The sequence below is a fragment of the Coregonus lavaretus genome (genome assembly GCF_964263955.1).
Source record: "Coregonus lavaretus genome assembly, chromosome: 37".
In the NCBI taxonomy this organism is placed as follows: Eukaryota; Metazoa; Chordata; class Actinopteri; order Salmoniformes; family Salmonidae; genus Coregonus; species Coregonus lavaretus.
In genome coordinates this window covers 4,681,506-4,700,081 of record NC_140024.1, presented here as the reverse complement: position 1 = coordinate 4,700,081, position 18,576 = coordinate 4,681,506, and the positions used below count along the sequence as shown (strand labels likewise).

Below are 18,576 nucleotides of genomic sequence, written 5' to 3'. Positions count from 1 at the left end.
CCCAGGAAGAACTGGTCGAGTCAAGGCAAAGTCGTTCATTCTGAGAGCGAGTCGAGTCAAGTTTTTTAATCTCTAAGTATTAAGAAAAAAAAATCTTGACATGCACAGACTTGTTAAACTACAAATCTGTAATTATTGAAGCTACCACACAGCCCTTTTCATTATTTTATCTACAACATATTTTGATTAGGGAAGAATTCATTTTTACAACAAATTCCAAATGCAAGTTTCATAAGTAAATGATTTCAAGCAATTTTTACATACCAAAAGATCAGTAGGCCTATGCTAGTAATTGTTGTTTGATGCCAGAGTATGTGAGCGGAGCGTGCCTTAGGCTGGAGTGTTTCCACCTTCCGGAGACACTTGAAACCCCACCTCTTTAAGGAATACCTGGGATAGGATAAAGTAATCCTTCTACCCCCCCTTACCCCACCCCCCCAAAAAAAGAATATTGTTAAGTGGTTGTCCCACTGGCTATCATAAGGTGAATGCACCAATTTGTAAGTCGCTCTGGATAAGAGCGTCTGCTAAATGACGAAAATGTAAATGTAATGTAAATGAGTGTAGGCCTTCTCGCCCGCTCCAGTAGCGCTCACTTCACCATCCCCAGTGGTCTGCAAGCAGGGAGATGGTATTCTCCGCTGCTGGCCTGATCGCATGAGCCTGAATCCACAGACTCTGGCCAAACTAGTGTTTCTAAAAGTGAATTCAAAGGCACTAATAAGGAATTTTTCGTTTAATTTTTATGTAATTCTAAGCAAGTCAGTATATATGCGCAATTTATAGACTATAATGATTTAATACAAGAAAATGTTGTTTAAATGCTGCGCGCTTAATGTTCCTGCCAGGCTAGTGTTTATCACTCGCAAATGCTTCACAATTTATTTATTTGTAGGCTATATCCTTGAAATAATTGAAATATAGCCTAAATAATTTATCTTTGTTCCTTCTTAGGCTACCTATTTGGATCCTGACCTGTTTAGTGTTTATATGCTGTTTAATACGACATGTAGCCTATTTGAAATTATGAGTGCTTCTTAGTCACCTTTTCATGTTTATTAAAATACTTTTCATTCAAATCATATAGTTTAGTTTCAATACTTCAAACCCAAATGGTAGGTTCAGGTAGTCACAAAAATAGATGGGTGTTGGTTAAATGGTGATTTTAATAAATGGAGCGAATTTGGAGCTGCAGTTTTTAGTGGATATGGAGCGAGGAGTGGTTTTTAGCGGAGCGGTTGGAAAGGAGTTTTGAGCGGGATTTCAGACCACTCAACTCACATACTCTGCTTGATGCCCCATTGCTGGTGAGCTTGCAAAGTAAACCTTTAATATTCTTGATTACCAAACAATTTTTGGAGCTGAATATTTATGGCAATCCTCTCCCTACAATTTGACGTTATCGCTGCACCCGATCCAATAACTGTACAGCAAATCAGCAAGTCATTGTTAGCATTCAATATCAAGTAGGGATATCATGTCACTTTTCTGGCGTCCAGATCAAACAGAATTATACGGCCTATCTACCTGTATGCAGCGACGATTTCAGGATCGGAAGGAAAGCATGGTCTGTCTGCACCACACGCTATCACTTTGGAGGGCTGCCTGCCTGCAGAATGCTCATTGCCAACTGGGCAGCCCTTTTCTTCCTCACAAATACTGTAATTAATTTGCCAGAATGTTACTTCTTCATCCCATAATATTGAAGGCAGTGCAATGTTACAGCCATTGTTTTAGTGGTGCCTGGGGAAGTGGGTATACTCTAATTTGTCTCCTATAATTGAAATAGATAAATGTGACAGAAATTCACAGGTTTAAGATTTTTCGCATTGTTTTTCAGTCACACTGTTTAAATACAACATCCAATATTGTTGTTTTTCTAAGTCCACAACAATGCTTAAACCACATCAGGAGGACACTTTTCAGGTCTGGAAAAAATCTAAGAAATGTATTTGAGTGTAGTTACCCTTTAAATTCAACTGTGCAGGCACCTAGCACTGTTTGGTTAACAGTGTTTCTGTAGCGCACATGAGAGGGAGTTTGCTAAACAAATGGCCACAGGATTGATGCAAATAATCATGATATCTTTCTGCCAGGTAGGCATGGGCTACTTTGTAGCTAGTTAACATTTTAATTGAAGGGTTTTGGGATAGCCTTTCCATCTACCAGAAGACCGTTAGGCCTATCAATAGCATCGCTATATTTTTCCTGTTTCTTAATTGTTTGAAACCTGGATGTTTTACCTCATATTATTAGGCATGTCTTACCGTGTGCTCATTGCTGCTCTTAAAATGTGAAGAAATAATAGTTAATCAACATTTTAAGCGACATATTCTAATCTGTTCCATCAGCCTTATTCATTGATATGGTGTATACTTCCACTACACTAGCCTACTTTGATATGCATTGTGGGTATTAAGAAGTGAGTATACGCAATGCCTACCCAAAAAAGTGGGTCTACGGTGTATACCTGCGTATTAGTGCTTTCTGAGATCGGTTCATTATTAAAGAATAATCATGGTTTCTATTATTTTCTTGGGACATTAAATGCATTATGTGAGTTGAATGCGGTAACAACACAGAATAAAACAATTTAATAAAAGTCCCATGATGGTAGTGACTGCCTATTACTGCTTATCACTTATTAACCATCATTTATTCACATTACTTTAATAAAATATTTGTTTTATTTGATGACTTTATTATTTCATTCCAAGTCATTATCTCATCTCTATAGAGATGCTGTCTGACAAAAACAGAACTTGAGTGTGCATAACTATTCACCCCCCCCCCCCCCCCCAAAGTCAATACTTTCTAGAGCCACCTTTTGCAGCAATTACAGCTGCAAGTCTCTATAAGCTTGGCACATCTAGCCACTGGGATTTTAGGCCATTTTTCAAGGCAAAACTGCTCCAACTCCCTTCAAGTTGGATGGGTTCTGCTGGTGTACAGCAATCTTTAAGTCATACCACATATTCTCAATTGGATTGAGGTCTGGGCTTTGACTAGGCCATTCCAAGCTCAATTTTAGTCTCATCTGACCAGAGTACCTTCTTCCATATGTTTGGGGAGTCTCTCACATGCCTTTTGGCAAACACCAAACACGTTTTCTTTATTTTTTTCTTTATGCAATGGCTTTTTTCTGGCCACTCTTCCGTAAAGCCCAGCTCTGTGGAGTGTATGGCTTAAAGTGATCCTATGGACAGATACTCCAATCTCCGCTGTGGAGCTTTGCAGCTCCTTCAGGGTTATCTTTGGTCTCTTTGTTGCCTCTCTGATTAATGCCCTCCTTGCCTGGTCTGTGAGTTTTGGTGAGCGGCCCTCTCTTGGCAGGTTTGTTGTGGTGCCATATTCTTTCAATTTTTTAATAATGGATTTAATGGTGCTCCGTGGGATGTTCAAATTTCTGATATTGTTTTTATAACCCAACCCTGATCTGTACTTCTCCACAACCTTGTCCCTGACCTGTTTGGAGAGCTCCTTGGTCTTCATTGTGCCGCTTGATTGGTGGTGCCCCTTGCTTAGTGGTGTTGCAGACTCTGGGGCCTTTCAGAACAGGTGTATAAATATTGAGATCATGTGACAGATCATGTGACACTTAGATTGCACACAGGTGGACTTTATTTAACTAATTATGTGACTTCTGAAGGTAATTGGTTGCACCAGATCTTATTTAGGGGCTTCATAGCAAAGGGGGTGAATACAAATGCACGCACAACTTTTCCGTTATAAATTTTTTAGAATGATTTGAAACAAGTGATTTTTTTTCATTTAACTTCACCAATTTTGACTATTTTGTGTAGGTCCATTACATGAAATCCAAATAGAAATCCATTTAAATTACAGGTTGTAATGCAACAAAATAGGAAAAACGCCAAGGGGGATGAATACTTTTGCAAGGCACCGAATTGTGTATCTGACCAACAAATGCATATCTGAATTCCCAGTCATATGAAATCCATAGATTAGGGCCTAATTTACTTATTTAAATTGACTGATTTCCTCATTTGAACTGTAACTCAAAATCTTTGACATTTTTGTCAGTGTATGTAGACAGTACCAGTCAAAAGTTTGGACACACCTGCTCATTCCAGGTTTTTTTAAAAATCTTTTACTATTTTCTACATTGTAGAATAATAGTGAAGACATCAAAACTATTAAATAGCACATATGGAATCATGTAGTAACCAAAAAAGTGTTAAACAAATATATATTTTCTATTTGAGATTCTTCAAAGAATCTCCTCCTCCATGCTTCACGGTGGGAACCACACATGCGGAGATCATACGTTCACCTACTCTGCGTCTCACAAAGACACGGCAGTTGGAACCAAAAATCTCAAATTTGGACACATCAGACCAAAGGACATATTTCCACTGGTCTAATGTCCATTGCTTGTGTTTCTTGGCCCAAGCAAGTCTCTTCTTATTATTGGTGTCCTTTAGTCGTGGTTCCTTTGCAGCAATTTGACCATGAAGGCCTGATTCACGCAGTCTCCTCTGAACAGTTGATGTTGAGATGTGTCTGTTTCTTGAACTCTGAGGTGCAATCTGAGGTGCAGTTAATTGCCAATTTCTTAGGCTGGTAACTCTAATGAACTTATCCTCTGCAGCAAAGGTAACTCTGGGTCTCCCATTCCTGTGGCGGTCCTCATGAGAGCCTGTTTCATCATAGCGCTTGATGGTTTTTGCGACTGCACTTGAAGAAACTTTCAAAGTTCTTGAAATTGAGGATTGACTGACCTTCATGTCTTAAAGTAATGATGGACTGTCGTTTCTCTTTGCTTATTTGAGCTGTTCTTGCCATGATATGGACTTGGTCTTTTACCAAATAGGGCTATCTTCTGTATACCCCCTCTACCTTGTCACAACACAACTGATTGGCTCAAACTTATTAAGAAGGAAAGAAATTCCACAAATTAACTTTTAAGAAGGCACACCTGTTTATTGAAATGCATTCCAGGTGACTACCTCATGAAGCTGGTTGAGATAATGCCAAGAGTGTGCAAAGCTGTCATCAAGGCAAAGGGAGGATACTTTTAAGAATCTCAAATCTCAAATATATTATGATTTGTTTAACACTTTTTTTGGGTACTACATGATTCCATATGTGTTATTTCATAGTTTTGATGTCTTCACTATTATTCTACAATGTAGAAAATAGTAAAAATTAAGAAAAACTCTTGAATGAGTAGGTGTGTCCAAACTTTTGACTGGTACTAATATATATATATATATATATATACTCTACTCAGTTTTACACTCGTGACTCCCCAAAACCTCCCCAATTTGAGAACCCCTGCGCTAGCTCACCCGACCAGAGAGCTGAGTGTGAGTTTCACTAGCCAATATGTTGCACGTTCTTTTTCAAGTGCATGCTGCGGCTGATGTCTCTGTTTGCGTGGAGAGTAATCCATGGAGAGACTGTGCCACAACATGTTACAAAACCTGGCCAGCTAATTTCAAGTCTCAAGTCAAAGTTGAGTCTTGAGGCTCCAAGTTCGAGTCAAGTCTCAAGTCATCAAATATGTGACTTGAGACCAGGTCATGCGACTCGAGTCTACACGCTGTTGTTTGTGGTCCAACGCCGTACAGTAACTTAGGATATTTCTTTGCCTTTGTGCTTTGATTTATAGATATTGCAGCAAATTTGGGGGTAGTCTGTACAATATTCCATGTTGCCAAGAGGTCCAGTTAGAAACATGTCTCAGATGATGACCAATTAATCAGTGATGTTGGGTTATAAACCAAACTGGCTTTGAACCTATGTCAGTAGCTACAATACCAAGCGAATACACTGAGATCAGTAACCCTTGGTTTGGTGACTTGGAGGATGGTACATTGTGCATACCAGGGATTGACAGTAAAGTCTGAAAGGCACTTGCCACCGGCCATGTCAGGAGTATTTTTTTGGTTGCCCGAAGATTATCACTTGCCCGACAATCTACACTCAGAAGGGCAATAATGCATGCCTTTCACCAACACACACACACGGGAGGAATCAGAAAGATCACTAATGGAATTATTTGTATTTTGGTTCTCAGTTAAAAAGGAATATACAAAATCAGAGCAAGCTCAACTTGCCCGATTGCCATAAATGGTCATTTCCATGTAAAAGGACCGATAAGTACCAAAATGTGAAGTTCATAGGAAAGTATTCAGACCTCTTGACTTTTTCCAAATTTTATTACGTTACAGCCTTATTCTAAAATTGATTTTTAAAAAAATTTCCCCTCATCAATCTACACATAATACCCCATAATGACAAAGCAAAAACAGGTTTTTAGAATATTTTTGCTAATTCTGAAATATTACCTTTACATAAGTATTCAGACCCTTTTCTCAGTACTTTGTTGAAGCACCTTTGGCAGCGATTACAGCCTTGAGTCTTCTTGGGTATGACGCTACAAGCTTGGAACACCTGTATTTGGGGAGTTTCTCCCATTCCTCTCTACAGATCCTCTCAAGCTCTGTCAGGTTGGATGGGGAGCGTTGCTGCACAGCTATTTTCAGGTCTCTCCAGAGATGTTAGATCGGGTTCAAGTCCGGGCTCTGGCTGGGCCACTCAAGGACATTCAGAGACTTGTCCCGAAGCCACTCCTGCTTTGTCTTGGCTGTGTGCTTAGGGTCATTATCCTGTTGGAAGGTGAACCTTCACCCCAGTCTGAGGTCCTGAGCGCTCTGGAGCAGGTTTTCATCAAGGATCTCTCTGTACTTTGCTCCGTTCATCTTTGCCTCGATGCTGACTAGTCTCCCAGTCCCTGCCGCTGAATAACATCCCCACAGCATGATGATGCCACAACCATGCTTCACCATAGGGATGGTGCCAGGTTTCCACCAGACGTGACGCTTGGCATTCAGGCCAAATAGTTCAATCTTGGTTTCATCAGACCAGAGAATCTTGTTTCTCATGGTCTGAGAGTGCTTTAGGTGCCTTTTGGCAATGTGCTTTTTACTGAGGAGTGGCTTCTGTCTGGCCACTCTACCATAAAGGCCTGATTGGTGGAGTGCTGCAGAGATGGTTGTCCTTCTGGAAGGTTCTCCCATCTCCACAGAGGAACTCTGGAGCTCTGTCAGTGACCATCGAGTTCTTGGTCACCTCCCTGACCAAGGCCCTTCTCCCCTGATTGCTCAGTTTGGCCGGGCGGCCAGCTCAAGGAAGAGTCTTGGTGGTTCCAAACTTATTTCATTTAAGAATGATGGAGGCCACTGTGTTCTTGGGGACCTTCAATGCTGCAGAAATGTTTTGGTACCCTTCCCCAGATCTCTCGATGTCAGCTGACACCCATTTCATTCTGCAAACATCGTTGGATCTCAATTCGGAGCATATTCTGAGTTTTTGGAAAACGTGGACACATAAAAAAAACGGAGGGAGATTTTACAGAAATTCTGTTAGAAACATTGCATCTGCAGAGTTCTTACAGTAAATGGGTTTTAGTAAAATGTTCAGTTTAAATTGTTATAAGTAGTCCTTGTGCATAGAGCTTGTATGGTTTGTTAAACTTTGAAATCAATGTTTTTTGTTTGGCATACATTTTATCTGAGTCTCACCGCAATTCTGTTACCATGGAATTGCCTAAATGCCATAAATTGTCTGTCTTTTACTTAAACAATGGGGAGGAACCAGAAAGATGGAATTCTTTGCAGTTAGGTTGTTTTCACGATTTTGTATTTTTTTAAATCACCTGCCCAATGGGTCAACCTCAGAGCAGGCTCAACTTGCGTGACTGCTCAGTTCAATTGTCCCAGGCAGTAGGCCAACCCTTAATGTCAATCACTGCATACCATCTATTTGCAAGTCAGGCAAACTCACCAGAATTGAGAATTCCCATCCATAGTTGATAATGTGCCCATTCTGTCTTTTTATTTTACAGGGTCACGACCATGACAGTTGCCATGGCCACGGGGGTCACTCGCATGGGTCTGCGGTGCATGGATTCGGTGGTCACGGCAGTGGGATGGCGCACGGGTTCATGCCTGCTTTCCATGGCCAGTTTGGCCCAAGAGCTGACCAGATGATAGACCCCACTCAGCAGCCCAAGAAACGGTCGCATATGGATGACAGCAGCAGCTGGGACATTGTAAAGGCAACACAGTAAGATTCACCACTGTTGTCTCATATGAAACCCTATTAATGCCCACACGGTGCAATTGTTCTGCTCCCAGCACCATAGCTCAGGTCAAAAGTAGTACACTATATGGGTAATAGAATTTCATTTGAAATCACCCCTGAAGATCCATTAAGCAGTAGGGATCAGATTGTTATGCTTCACTACTTTGCATTCAGGATAAATGGCAATTCTGAGGACTGAATAGCTTTCAGGGATGCAAACTCGTCACTCTTCAGCAATATTCATCCACGTGAATCATGTAGAGCTGTAAAAAAAAACTGGGGGGTGGCGTGTGCGAACAGATCTTCTTCCTGTGTGATTACTACCTTCTCTGGCGGCTGTGTCATCACGCACTCCACGCAACAAACTTGTTTCCTGACTGGGAAATTTGGAATGCAACTCGAGGTAAGTAACCTGTATTCGAAATGATGGTGTGATTAGAGTTGAGTCCTATTTAAATTTATTTTTATTTGGATTTCATGTAATGGACATACACAAAATAGTCCAAATTGGTGAAGTGAAATGAAAAGAATCACTTGTTTAAAAAAAAGTATAAAAAAGGAATACTGGAAAAGTGGTGCGTGCATATGTATTCACCCCCTTTGCTATGAAGCCCCTAAATAAGATCTGGTGCAACCAATTACCTTCAGAAGTCACATAATTAGTTAAATAAAGTCCACCTGTGTGCAATCTAAGTGTCACATGATCTGTCACATGATCTCAGTATATATACACCTGTTCTGAAAGGCCCCAGAGTCTGCAACACCACTAAGCAAGGGGCACCACTAAGCAAGCAGCACCATGAAGACCAAGGAGCTCTCCAAACAGGTCAGGGACAAAGTTATGGGGAGTACAGATCAGGGTTGGGCTATAAAGAAATATCCCACGGAGCACCATTTTTAAAAATCCATTATAAAAAAATTGAAAGAATATGGCACCACAACAAACCTGCCAAGAGAGGGCCGGCCCACCATAACTCACGGACCAGGCAAGGAGGGTATTAATCAGAGAGGCAACAAAGAGACCAAAGATAACCCTGAAGGAATTGCAAAGCTCCACAGCGGAGATTGGAGTATCTGTCCATAGTACCACTTTATTTATTTTCTTTTTTTTTCAATTTAAAGTTTTATTAAGTTTTCAATCAACCAACCAAACACATTCCACATTCACAGATGTGAATTAAAAAAAGATTAAAAAAATAATAATAATAAAAAATTGTTTTATATATGTATATATATATACATACATATATATACATACATACATACATACATACATACACACACAAATAATAATTATAACAAAATTTAAATTATAGAACTTGCAGCAGCACTATCAAGGTTCTTATTAGCTATTTCCAGCCTTAGCTGAGATGACGAGCCAATAATTAGTTTTTAGGTTTTACAGCACCTTACACAACACGCATCTGCCCATCTCCCTGATTCCCCCATTCACTCTGTCCAATTTGAAATATAGTTGAGTAGTGGAGACCAGAGTCTATCAAATTTGGGCTGTCTCTTGTGGAGGTCATAAGTGAGCTTTTCAAGAGGGAGAAAGTCAACAATCTGGTCAATCCACATTTTAAATGTAGGAGAAGTATTAGAGGCCCACAATAGAAGAATACATTTCTTAGCAAAGTATGTAATGGTCATGAGCAAATTTTCTCTGTCAGGATCAAGAACAAAGTCCTGCTGGGCATTAAGAAGATAGAGACACGGGGTCATATCAAACTGTACATCTAGTATTTTCTGTGCAGCAGTATGTATAGATTGCCAAAATCTGGCAATCTCTCTGCAGCTCCAAAATACATGCATATAGGTTCCACTTTCAGAGGTACATCTATTACAATTAGGAGAAATGTCTGTTTTCATTTTATGGAGTCTCAGGGGAGTGTAATAAAATTTGTACAAAAATTTGTAATTAGATTCTTTCATTTTTACATTAGTAGAGGAGCAGTATACCCTGTCGCAAACCTCCGCCCATAACTCATCACTGATAGTCAGACCAAGGTCCTTTTCCCATATTATTTTCAAAGGAGTAAAGGAGGATCCTCCTTTCTCAGAAAGGAGTCTATAGATATAGGATATTTTGCCTTTAATGGATTGTGCTGTGACAAGAAGGGTTTCAACTTCATTCAACTGAGTTCTAAACCTCCTCTTGGAAGTAAATGAGGAGATGACATGTCTAATTTGTAGATATTTAAAAAAATGGGATCTTGGCACATTGAATTCATTGCAGAGCTCTTGAAAGGATTTCAGTGTAGTGGTCTTCTGATGAAATAGGTCTGAAAAGGTCCTGATTCCTAGAGTATGCCAAAGATTAAAGTTGGCATCTCTCAGGGCTTTTGGCAAGTCTGGGTTGCCTACTATAGGCGAGTGAGAACATATTTGGGAGGAGATGCCCAAGTATTTCTTACAGTCCCTCCACGCTCGTAGGGTACTGTAAATCACAAATGTTTTGGCTATGTTGCCCACTTCACTAAAGTTATCAATGAATATAGTTGAGCTTAGTGGCAATGAACCACAAGATTGGGCTTCTATCTGGCTCCACGTTGACTCTTGTCTGTTTGTGATCCATGTTAGCATGTTGCGGATTTGGGCAGACCAGTAGTACAATTGAAGGGAGGGAAGGGCAAGACCACCCTTAGATTCAGGTTTCGATAGAGTGGAAAGCTTGATCCTAGGTTTTTTATTGCCCCATATAAATTTGGTGATGCTTTGGTTAATTGTTTTGAAAAAGGAAGCTGGGAGATAGCATGGGAGCATCTGAAATAAATAGTTCAGTCTAGGGAGGATGTTCATACGGATTACATTAATTCTTCCTACTAAGCTAATTGGGAGGGAGATCCAGGTTTGGAGGTTGTTCTTGATTTGATCCAGGAGTGGAAGATAATTCTCTTTGAAAAGCCTATTCAGATCTGGTGTTATGAATATCCCAAGGTATTGAAACCCCTGTGTCTTCCATTGGAATGGGCATAGTGTCTTCATAGAACTGGTGAGTATAATATTGAGAGGGCAGACAGTGGATTTGTTAAAATTAATCTTATAACCTGAAAACGTGCCATACTGAGCAATTGTATCTAAGATGGGAGGAAGGGATTTCTCAGGGTTGGATATGTAGAGCAAGACATCATCCGCGTAAAGCGAAATCTTGTGCTGCAGGCCGCCTGCAGGAACACCCATAATACTTGGATTGCTCCTTATCAACTCTGCCAGAGGCTCCGCCCCCAACAAGTAGAGCAGGGGGGACAGCGAGCACCCTTGTCTTGTGCCCCGTCCCAAAGGGAATCTGTCAGAGTTCAGTCCGTTAGTAGTCACCATGGCATTTGGATGAGAGTATAGTGATTTGATCCATTTAATAAAGTTTGTGCCCATGTTGAACTTCTCTAAGACTGAGAACAGAAAGCTCCACTCCATCCTGTCGAACGCCTTCTCAGCATCCAGTGAAGCCAGCAGGACAGGGGTCTTCTGTGCGTTTACTTGATCAATAATATCAAAAAGACGGCGAATGTTATCAGAAGAGTATCTGTCTCTAATAAATCCCGTCTGGTCCGCTTTTATTATTTTGGGAAGAAGAGTGTTTAGTCTTTTGGCGAGCAATTTGGTGATTATTTTGTAGTCGAAATCCAACAAGCTTATGGGCCGGAAGGAGGAGCAGGATAGGGGATCCTTGTCTTTTTTGAGCAACACTGTAATGCGAGCTGTGTGCATTGAGTCTGGGAGAACTCCGTTTTTGCAAAAATCCTCCAGCATTGGCATGAAAATAGGGCTAAGCTGGGGCCAAAAAGCTTTGTAGAACTCTCTGGGGAATCCATCTGGGCCTGGGGACTTGTTAGGTGGCATGGAGGTAATTGCCTCCAGGATCTCCTCAGGAGTGAAGGGGGAGTTGAGATCTTCTTGGTCGGTCTCTGATAGTTTAGGTAGCGAGATTCCCTCTAGGAAGGAGTGGAGTTCTGCCTCCGTGTGTTTTCTCTCAGAGGTATATAGTTTGCAGTAAAAATCATGAAAAGTTAAATTGATCTTTTTTGGATCATATGTGACCTCATCCTCTGCTGTTCGGATAGCCATAATTGTACGCTCTGACTGCTCTTTTTTTAATTGATAAGCAAGCAATCTACTAGGCCTATTGCTATACTCATGGTATTTCTGTTTAGTAAAGAAAACTTTTTTTTTAATCTCCCGAGTATAGTCCAAATTCAGTTTGGCTTTGGCTGCTTTAAGTTGACTCCAGGAGGTGCTGTCTGGGGATTGTTTATGTACTTTTTCACAGCGTTCCAGCTCCCTCTCCAGATCTAGCCTGTGTGCTTCCATTGCTTTTTTCTTAGAGGAAGCATATGCAATTAGATGACCTCTTAGTGTGGCTTTAGCAGCGTCCCACATTGTGGCCGGAGAAACAGGAGAATCTTTGTTGTCTTGTGTGTAGTTGTCTATCCATGTAGTTACCAATGTATGGAATGCTTCGTTTGATAGCATGGAGGTGTTGAATTTCCAGCTCTTTGATCTCGGAATGTTTTTGCAGAGGTCAAAGCGGAGGTGGACAAAGGCGTGATCCGAAAGCGCTATGGGTCCGATTGTACACGTGGCTGAATTTATGAAACTCTTTGGGATAAAAATTTAATCTATACGGGAGTAGGTGTTATGGACATTAGAGTAGTATGTATAGTCCATAGCTGAGCTATTAGTCTCTCTCCAGATATCTATCAGTCCCATCTCTTTAGTAAGAGAGTTCAACATCTTTGCAGATCTAGGATTTGTGGTGGTGATTTGAGATGATTTGTCTAGGGTTGGGTTCAGGGTACAATTAAAATCTCCGGCCAACACTCCAAAGGAAACACAATGCTCATTGAACAGAGTTATCATTTTCGACATAAAAGCAGGAGTATCTGTGTTAGGGGCGTATATGTTTAAGATAGTAATTGGTTGCCCATACAGTGACCCAGTTATCAAGATAAATCTCCCCTCCGGATCAGATATGTTTTTGTCAATTATGAATGGAACATTCTTATGGATAAGTATTGCTGTACCTCTACTGTTGGATTTGAAAGATGAGAAATACACCTGTCCCACCCAAGCTCTGCGGAGTTTGGCATGTTCAGCATCACAGAGGTGTGTCTCTTGCAATAGCGCGATGTCTGCTTTTTCCTTTTTTAGAGCACATAGTATCTTTTTCCGTTTTATTGCATGGCCTAGACCGTGGCAGTTCCATGTCAATAGATTTAAGGTACTAGTCATCGTCATCGAACAGTAATCGAACTTTAGTGCAAGTCATCTCTGGGTAAAGGTGGATCGTAGTTACAGCTGCGTTCACATAAAAGGAAAATAAATGGTTTACATAAAATACCAATCTCTGAACACCCCAGCCGAGTTCCCAAACAACTCGACATATCCCGTTGGATCTATTACCTCCCCGCTCAGTCACAATTCTGTGTTCCAACAAAAAAAAAGACCGGGAACAGTTAGCAACGCACAACGTCTCCCCCTCCCCACCAAAGAAATGCCTCATCCTCTCCGCCCGCATTGAGTAACTGACAACGTAGCCCCCGTCCAGACCACATTAAGAAAGGGAGAAAATAAAATCAATAGCCCAGCCTACATACAGTAGGCCTAAGTTATAATATGGGGCCTATCCCTCTCAGCTAAAGGAACATAAATATAGATTGGACGGCTATAATGAAATTTAGCAGGGCGGTGGGTCTTTGGATATCGGCTATATGTTGTCTTACCTCCTTTAGTAATAACAGTAATCGCATTAATCGCATTTAGTCAATGGTCCATTTCTCATTGACCGGGGTTGTCTTTCAAAAAACGTTTTGCCTCTTTGGGAGTTTTGAAGTGTCGCAGGGCTCCTTGGTGAAGAATCCTGAGCTCGTTTGGGAATTTGAATCCCCTAAAGATGCCTCGGTCAATGGAGCATTTCTTCACCTCGTCAAACTCTCGGCGCTTTCGGCGTATTCCAGCTGACAGGTCCTGGAGTAAGGTGAGTTTGGCGTTTCCCACTGTAATGGTGTTGGTTTTCGCCGCTTGTAGGACTCGTTCCTTGTCGGTGAATCTCAGGAAACGTATGGTGATTGGGCGCGGTGGTTGTCTGGCTGCTGGTGGGGGCCTCAGTGCTCGGTGAGCTCTCTCGAGTTCTATGGGCCTGTCGGTGGACAGGTGGAGCCACTCGGGAAGTTTGTCTTGCAGGTAGCGGATCAGTGGCATGTTTCCCTCTTCTTTTTCGCCCAGATTTAATAGAACACAATTATTCCTTCGCCCCCTGTTTTCCAGGTCCTCTGTTTTCTCTTCCAGCTGCTCTATTTTTTTTTTTAGCATATGCTATTGTTTCCATGGCGTCTGTCAATAAGTTTTCCGTGGATAGGATTCGCCCCTCTGCCTCGTCCAGGCGCCCCGCGTTTATGGTTATCTTGTTGTTTATGTCAGGCAAGGCATTTTCCAGGATTGTCACCTTGCCCCCTATCGCACTGAGCTGAGCGTTAATGGCATCTAGTTTAGTGTTGAGTTCTGTACGTTGGGATCTCAGCTCAGAAAAGATGTCTTCGACAGAGTGCGAGGTTGGCATTCGTTGGGCCTCGGGGGGGGACGGGTCCTCTTTCTCCTGGCTAATGGCGCTAGCTTTTTCTGAAGCTAGCTGCTTCTTGGAGGCTTTTTCCGTCGCTAGTACTCGAGTCCGGGTAAAAATGTCACCTGTAGTGTTGCCTTTTGAAGCCGCCATGACTTTTTGACTAAAGCTAAATGAGTTTAAACTTGAAGTGGAGGTAAGATTAGGAATTGGAAACTACTTGTGCGGAGCTCCTAGTTCATGCGGCCATCTCGTTCAAGGGTCACGTGATCTCCCCCATAGTACCACTTTAAGCCGTACACTCCACAGAGCTGGGCTTTACAGAAGAGTGGCCAGAAAAAAGCTATTGCTTAAAGAAAAAAATAAGCAAACACGTTTGGTGTTCACCAAAAGGCATGTGGGAGACTCCCCAAACAACATATGGAAGAAGGTACTCTGGTCAGATGAGACTAAAATTGAGCAAACACCTCTCATCACCCTGAGAACACCATCCCGGTTTTTCATCGGCAGGGACTGGGAAACTGGTCAGATTTGAAGGAATGATGGATGGCGCTAAATACAGGGAAATTCTTGGGGGAAACCTGTTTCAGTCTTCCAGAGATTTGAGACTGGGACGGTGGTTCACCTTCCAGCAGGACAATGACCCTAAGCATACTGCTAAAGCAACACTTGAGTGGTTTAAGGGGAAACGTTTAAATGTCTTGGAATGGCCTAGTCAAAGCCCAGACCTCAATCCAATTGAGAATCTGTGGTTTGACTTAAAGATTGCTGTACACCTGCGGAACCCATCCAACTTGAAGGAGCTGGAGCAGTTTTGCCTTGAAGAATGGGCTAAAATCCCAGTGGCTAGATGTGCCAAGCTTATAGAGACATACCCCAAGAGACTTCCAGCTGTAATTGCTGCAAAAGGTGGCTCTAGGAAGTATTGACTTTGGGGGTGGGGGGAATAGGAAAAATGCCAAGGGGGGTGAATACTTTCGCAAGCCACTGTATGTTTCAATAGCGGAAATTAACGTTAGCTAGCTGATATTAGCTATCTAGCGGACTTGAGCTAGCTAACTACGTTATCATTTAAGTTGGCAAACTAACATAACCACCCGCTTGCCTCAGCTTACTTCGCGCCTGTGGGTAATAACCCACATAACACTTCTATGCATTGGAGGAAGCGCGGGATTAACTTTTTGGCAGCATACCTTTTTTGATTTAAACAAAACTTTCCAAACATGTTTGCCCATGGAAGAAGTTGTCAGAAAGTGACTTTTTGGACCTGAATGCCAAAACATTCAGGAGATAAAGGTGCTCAAAGTTGACTCATTTTGGATACTCCATCATACCATGAGAAATCCATGTCTTCATCACTGGAAAAGATTGTTTGATATAATTTAAAAGCTTACAAACAGGGTTGGCATTATTTTATAATAAATGAATGATTTTTATAGCAATTATTGCATTTATTTACCTTTTTTTAAGATCAATTATCAAAAATGCGTAAACATGTTGTAGCTTAGACCCTACTTTACATCATCTGAGGTTTGTGTGTTCTGCCCACCATCGGTTGAGACACAACATGCTATTGAATACAGGGTGGGTGTCATTTCAATCACTAGTGGTTTCCATTAACTTGTGCAGTGGTCATTTTTTTGGTCAAAATTAGAAAGTTCGCATAGAAAGTAGATGAGAGAATTTCCTGCTAGGGTGCATTTCCATTTAACTATCTTGTTTTGATTAAAACAGTTGACCGTAATGACTTCACACCAAAAAAAAAAAAACTATTTTGCAAAAACCTACAGTGTAGAATAAAAATGTAGTGGTTGAAGTGTTTCCATTACTCATTTAGGCAAATTACGCGTTAATAAATTGGCGACAGCCTGTATGCCCTCCCATCTACAGTGCCTTCAGAAAGTATTCATACCCCTTGACCTTTTCCAAATTTTGTTGGGTTACAGCCTAAATCTAAAATTGATTACATTGAGATTTTTTGTCACTGGCCTACACAAAATACCCCATAATGTCAAAGTGTAATTATGTTTACAGGATGTTTTACAAATTAATTAAACATGAAAAGCTGAAATGTCTTGATTCAATATGGATTCAACCCCTTTGTTATGGCAAGCCTAAATAAGCGCAGGAGTAGAAATGTGCTTAAATCAAATGTTATTTGTCACATGCGCCGAATACAACAGGTGTAGACCTTACTGTGAAATGCTTACTTACAAGCCCTTAACCAACAATGCAGTTGTAAAAAAAAATAAGAGTTAAGAAAGTATTTATTAAAGAAACTGAATAAAATAAAAATAAAAAGTTAAGCAATAATGAGCCTATATACAGGGGGTACCGGTGCCGAGTCAATGTGCAGGGGTACAGGTTAGTCGAGGTAATATGTGACAATGCATAGATAATAAACAGCGAGTAGCAGCAGCATTTTAAATAAACGGGTGGGGGGGGGGTCAATGAGAGTAGTCCGGGTAGCCATTTGATTAACTGTTCAGCAGTCTTATGGCTTGGGGGTAGAAGCTGTTAAGGAGCATTTTGGACCTAGACTTGGCGCTCCGGTACCGCTTACCGTGCGGTAGCAGAGCGAACAGTCTATGTCTAGGGTGGCTGGAGTCTTTACCATTTTTAGGGCCTTCCTCTGACACTGCCTGGTATAAAGGTCCTGGATGGCAGGAAGCTTGGCCCCAGTGATGTACTGGGCCGTACATACTACCCTCTGAAGCACCTTACGGTCGGATGCCGAGCAGTTGCCATACCAGGCGGTGATGCAACCGGTCAGGATCATCTCGATGGTGCAGCTGTAGAACATTTTGAGGATCTGAGGACCAATGCCAAATCTTTTCAGTCTCCTGAGAGGGAAAAGGTGTTGTCGTGCCCTCTTCACAACTGTCTTGGTGTGTTTGGACCATGATAGTTTGTTGGTGATGTGGACACCAAGGAACTTGGAACTCTTGAAACTCCACTACAGCCCTGTCGATGTGAATGGGGGCATGCTCGGCCCTCCTTTTCCTGTAGTCCACGATCATCTCCTTTGTCTTGATCACGTTGAGGGAGAGGTTGTTGACCTGACACCAAACTGCCAGGTCTCTGATCTCCCTATAGGCTGTCTCATCGTTGTCGGTGATCAGGCCTACCACCGTTGTGTCGTCGGCAAACTTAATGATGGTGTTGGCGTCGTGCTTGGCCACGCAGTCGTGGGTGAACAGGGAGTACAGGAGGGGACTAAGCACGCACCCCTGAGGAGCCCCCGTGTTAAGGATCAGTGTGGCAAATGTGTTGTTGCCTACCCTTACCATCTGGGGGCGGCCCGTCAGGAAGTCCAGGATCCAGTTGCAGAGGGAGGTGTTTAGTCCCAGGATCCTTAGCTTAGTGATGAGCTTAGAGGGCACTATGGTGTTGAATGCTGAGCTGTAGTCAATGAATAGCATTCTCACGTAGGTGTTCCTCTTGTCCAGGTGGGAAAGGGCAGTGTGGAGTGCGATAGAGATTGCATCATCTGTGGATCTGTTGGGGCGGTATGCAAATTGGAGTGGGTCTAGGGTTTCTGGGATTATGCTGTTGATGTGAGCCATGACCAGTCTTTCAAAGCACTTCATGGCTACAGACGTCAGTGCTACGGGTCGGTAGTCATTTAGGCAGGTTATCTTAGAGTTCTTGGGCACGGGGACTATGGTGGTCTGCTTGAAACATGTTGGTATTACAGACTCAGTCAGGGACATGTTGAAAATGTCAGTGAAGACACTTGCCAGTTGGTCAGCACATGCTCGGAGTACACGTCCTGGTAATCCGTCTGGCCCTGCGGCCTTGTGAATGTTGACCTGCTTAAAAGTCTTACTCACATCGGCTACGGAGAGCGTGATCACATAGTCATCCGGAACAGCTGGTGCTCTCATGCATGCTTCAGTGTTGCTTGC

The 18,576-nt window shown here is 42.0% G+C and overlaps 1 protein-coding gene across 1 annotated transcript in view; it reads left to right on the top strand.

The window, feature by feature from the left end:
* Positions 1–18,576, top strand: part of LOC311111305 (putative palmitoyltransferase ZDHHC13) — a 38,292-nt gene that overhangs the window by 596 nt on the left and 19,120 nt on the right. The window contains exon 2 of the mRNA XM_084154027.1: positions 7,874–8,094. Within this exon, the coding sequence (XP_084010153.1) occupies positions 7,874–8,094 (221 nt within the window). The remainder of the gene's footprint in view (positions 1–7,873; positions 8,095–18,576) is intronic.